The sequence below is a fragment of the Cebus imitator genome, unplaced genomic scaffold (genome assembly GCF_001604975.1).
Source record: "Cebus imitator isolate Cc_AM_T3 unplaced genomic scaffold, Cebus_imitator-1.0 Scaffold25, whole genome shotgun sequence".
NCBI classification, from domain to species: domain Eukaryota; kingdom Metazoa; phylum Chordata; class Mammalia; order Primates; family Cebidae; genus Cebus; species Cebus imitator.
Window position 1 is genome coordinate 6,941,053 of NW_016107340.1, and position 4,778 is coordinate 6,945,830.

A 4,778-nucleotide genomic window follows, 5' to 3' on the forward strand; every position below is an offset into this window, starting at 1 on the left:
TCCTTTCCTCATGCTTGTTTCTGTCAGATTTGTCAAAGATCAGATGGCTGTAAATGTGTGGTGTTATTTCTGAGGTCTCTATTCTGTTCCATTGGTCTATATATCTGTTTTGGTACCAGTATCCTTCTCTTTTGGTTACTGTAGCCTTGCATTATAAAGTTGGATAGCATGATGCCTCCAGCTTTGCACATTTTGTTTAGAATTGTCTCATCTATATGTTTTTTTTTTTTTTTTTTTTCCATATGAAATTTAAAGCAGCTTTTTCCTAATTCTGTGAAGAAAGTCAATGGTAGCTGGATAGGAATAGCACTGAATATGTAAACTACAGTATTGCCATTTTTACAATATTGATTCTTCTTATCCATGAGAATGGAGTATTTTTCCATTTGTTTGTGTCCTTTCTTATATCCTTGAACACCAATTGTAGTTCTCCTTGAAGAGGTCCTTTAAGTTCCGTGTTAGCTGTATTCCTAGATATTTTATTCTCTCTTTTTCTTTTTGAAGAAATAGCTGGAGAATTTTTTTAAATTGCATTTTAGGTTTTGGGGTACATGTGAAGAACATGCAAGATTGTTGCATAGGTACACACATGGCAGTGTGATGTGCTGCCTTCCTCCCCATCACCTATATCTGGCATTTCTTCCCATGCTATCTCTCCCCAACTATTTTATTCTCTTTGTAGCAACTGTGAATGGGATTTCATTCATGACTTGTCTTCCTGCTTGTCTATTGTTGGTGTATAGGAATGCTTGTGATATTGCACATTGATTTTGTATTCTGAGACTGCTGAAGTGGCTTATTAGCTTAAGGAGTTTTTGGGCTGAGACAATGGGATTTTCTAAATATAGAGTCATGTCATCTACAAACACAGACAATTTGACTTTCTCTCTTCCTATTTGAATACACTTTTTTTTCTTTGTCTTGCCTGATTGCCCTGGCCAGAACTTCTGAAACTATGTTGAATAAGAGAAGTGAGAGAGGGGATCCTTGTCATATGCTGGTTTCCAAAGGGTGTGCTTCCAGTTCTTGCCCATTAAGTGTGATGTTGGCTATGGGTTTGTCATAAGTAGCTCTTATGATTTTGAGATATATCCCATCAATATCTAGTTTATTGAGAGTTTTTAACATGAAGGGATGTTGAATTTTATCAAAAGCCTTTTCTGCATTTATTGAGATAGTCGTGGTTTTTGTCATTGGTTCTGTTTATATGATGGAATACACTTACTGATTTTCTAATTTTTTTTTTTTAATCTGTAATAATTGCCAGTTTATTCCTCTGGCTAAGAGATCCAGAGGTAATGTGAGGTTTACATTTCTTTTATCATCAAGAGTTTAGGTGCCCCCATTGCCCTCATAAGCTGGTTGCAAATTATCTGATTGACTCTTACTTGTAAAAAAAAAAAATCCTTAATTCTTTTTGTGTGAGACACATGTTCATTAAAAAGTACATATAAGCAAAAAGAAAAAAAGAAGAAAACCACTAAAACTTCACAGCACACAGAAATAAACTTAAGGTTAAGTTTTTGATATATGTTATATGGATGTATGCATACACACATGCACACACACAAAGTTTGGAATTTTATCCTGCATATGTGAGCTGATATTAAATATGCTGCTTTGCCATAACCTGTTACGCTTTACTTTACAATATGAAAAGAACATATTTCCATGCAAATGTGTGAAAATTTCTAATTGAAAAATAGACCTGGAAAATGGGTCAAAATCCAAAATCCAATGAGATGCTGGAACTAAGGAAACTACCTAAAACAAAGTTTCATCAGATGATTAAAAGTAAGATGGAGGTCAAAGATACATCAAAAAATGCTAACAGAAAGAAAGCTGGGGCCAGATTTTAATATTAGGCAAAAATGAATTCAAGGCCTAAAGCACACAGGATAAGGACGGCTGCGTGAATGTCTTTGCTTCCAATGCATCATCACAAACTTGTTTCTCACTCTTCTTATCTCTTCCCTAAGCCTTTCAAGCTCATCTACTCCTCTTATCATTTCTTCAGGGTCCAAATGCCTAACGGGTGTGTCCTCTTTAAATCCCTGGCCAGGCTGAGTCGGCCCTCCTCTGGGGTTTCCTTCTGCTTCCTGGCTTACACCTTCTTCAGAAGGTTGAGGATTTCCTTCTGCCTCCTGTGGTACATCTTCCAAAGGGAGGTCTTCCTTGGCCTTTGGCATGTCATTTTCTTCACAAGACTTTTGCATATTGAGTATTTTTTATTTCGTTTTTGAATAAAGTAATCCTGCAGGGATTTAGGGGATTTTCTTCTCTTCCGTCACCTCGATTTGTGTCGCGCCCAAAAAACCAAATATCCTGAAAGGATCTTGGGCACTTTTCTTCTTCTCCAGCAATACGGAGCTGCTACAGGAAACAGGCCTATTGATTTTCATATATTGAACAATCCTTGCAACCCAGGGATGACTCTGGCTTGATCATGGTGCATAAGCTTTTTGATGTGCTGCTGAATTCAGTTTGCCAGTATTTTATTGAGGATTTTTGCATTGATGTTCATTAGGGATATTGGCCATTTTGCTGTTTTATTTTTTGTTGTTGTATTCACATCTGCCAGGTTTTGGTAGCAGCATGGTAAAGGCCTCATAAAATGAGTTAAGAAAGAGTCCCTCCTTTCAAATTGTTTGGAATCATTTTAGAAAAAAATGGGTCCAGCTTCTTGTTGTACCTCTGGTAGAATTCGGCTGTGAATCTATCTGGTCTTGGGCTTTTTTTGGTTGGTAGGATATTAATTACTGCCTCAGTTACAGAAGTTGTTATTCGTCTATTCAGGGATTCAACTTCTTCCTGACATAGTGTTGGGAGAGTGTATGTGTTTAGGAATTCATCCATTTCTTCTAGATTTTTCTAGTTTATTTGCATGGAGATGTTTACAGTATTCTTTGATGGTAGTTTGTATTTCTGTGGGCTCAGTGGTGATATTCCCTTTATCATTTTTTATTGTGTCCATTTGGTTTTTCTCTCTTTTCTTCTTTGTTAGACTAGCTAGAGGTCTATTTTGTTAATTTTATTAAAGAACCAGCTCCTGTATTCATCAATTTTTTTGAAGAGATTTTTGTGCCTCTATTTACTTCAGTTCTTCTCTGATCTTAGTTATGTCTTGTCTTCTGCTAGCTTTTGAATTTGTTTTCTCTTGCTTCTCTGGTTCTTTTAATTGTGATGTTAGGGTGTTGATTTGAGATTTTTCTAGCTTTCTGATGTCTGCATTTAGTGCTATAAATTTTCCTCTTAACATTGCTTTAGCTGTGTCTCAGAGATTCTGGTATGTTGTGTTTTTGTTCTCATTGATTTCAAAGAACTTTTTGATTTCTGCCTTAATTACGTCATATACTCAGGAGTCATTTAGGAGCAGCTTGTTCAATTTCCATGTAGTTGTGAAGTTTTGAGGAAGTTTCTTAATCCTGAGTTCTAATTTAATTGCACTGTGGTCTGAGAGACTGTTATGATTTCAGTTCTTTTTTATTTGATGAGGAGTGTTTTACTTCCAGTTTTAGAATAAGTGCCACATGGCTCTGAGAAGAATGTATATTCTGTTGATTTTATTTGGAGAGTTCTGTAGATGTCTGTTAGATCTGGTTGATCCAGAGCTGAGTTCAAGTCCTGAATATTTTTGTTAATTTTCTGTTTTATTGATTTGTCTAATGACAGTGGGATGTTAAAGTCTGTCACTATTATTGTGTGAGAGTCTAAGTCTCTTTGTGGGTCTCTAAGAACTTGCTTTATAAATGTGGGTGCTCCTTTATTGAGTACATATATATTTAGAATAGTTATCTCTTCTTGTTGATTGATCCCTTTACCACTATGTAATGCCCTTCTTTGTCTTTTTTGATCTTTGTTGGTTTAACGTTTACCAGAGACTGGGATTGCAACCCCCGCTTTTTTATTTTTCTTTCCATTTGCTTGGTAAATATTTCTCCATCCCTTTATATTGAGCCTATGTGTGTAAATATTTCTCCATCCCTTTATATTGAGCCATCTCGAATGTGAGATGGACCTTCTGAATACAGCACACCTACTGGTCTTAACTCTTTATTCAATTAGCCAGTCTGTGTCTTTTAGTTGGGGCATTTAGCCCATTTTCATTTAAGATTAATGTTGTTATGTTTGAATTTGATACTGTCATCATGATGGTAGCTGATTATATTGCACACTAGTTGATGCAGTTTATTCAGTGTCATTGGTCTTGATATTTGGTGTGTTTTTGCAGTCGCTGATATCAGTTTCTTTTCTATATTTAGTGCTTCTTTCAGGAGTTATTTCAAGGCAGGCCTGGTGGTGACTAATTTTCTTAGCATTTGCTTATCTTGAAAGAATTTTATTTCTCCTTTTATTTTGAAGCTTAGTTTGGCTTTCTATGAAATTCTAGGTCGAAAATTATATTAAGAATGTTAAATATTGGTCCCCACTCTTTTCTGGTTTGTAGGTTTTCTGCTGAAAGATCCACTGTTAATCCGATGGGCTTCCCTGTACAGGTGACCTGACCATTCTCTCTGGCTGCCTTTAACATTTTTTCCTTCATTTTCATCTTGGAGAATCTGATGATTATGTGTCTTGGGGTTGATCTCGTAGAATATCTTAGTGGTGTTCTATTTCTTTCCTGAATTTGAATGTTGGCCTGTCTTGCTAAGTTGGGAAAGTTCTTGATAATATCCTGAAGTGTGTTTTCCAACTTGGCTCCATTCTCCCTGTCACTTTCAGGTACACCAATAAATCAAAGGTTTGATCTTTTCACATAGTCCCATTTTTCTTGGAGG

General features: G+C 36.0%; 1 protein-coding gene across 1 annotated transcript; it reads right to left on the reverse strand.

The window, feature by feature from the left end:
• Nucleotides 1–1,250: 1,250 nt before the first annotated feature.
• LOC108300238 (transcription elongation factor A protein-like 8) lies at nucleotides 1,251–2,383 on the reverse strand. The gene has a single exon (XM_017522944.2). It carries the CDS (start codon nucleotides 2,214–2,216, stop codon nucleotides 1,878–1,880), a length of 339 nt encoding a protein of 112 aa, XP_017378433.1. The 5' UTR covers nucleotides 2,217–2,383; the 3' UTR covers nucleotides 1,251–1,877.
• Nucleotides 2,384–4,778: the final 2,395 nt, after the last annotated feature.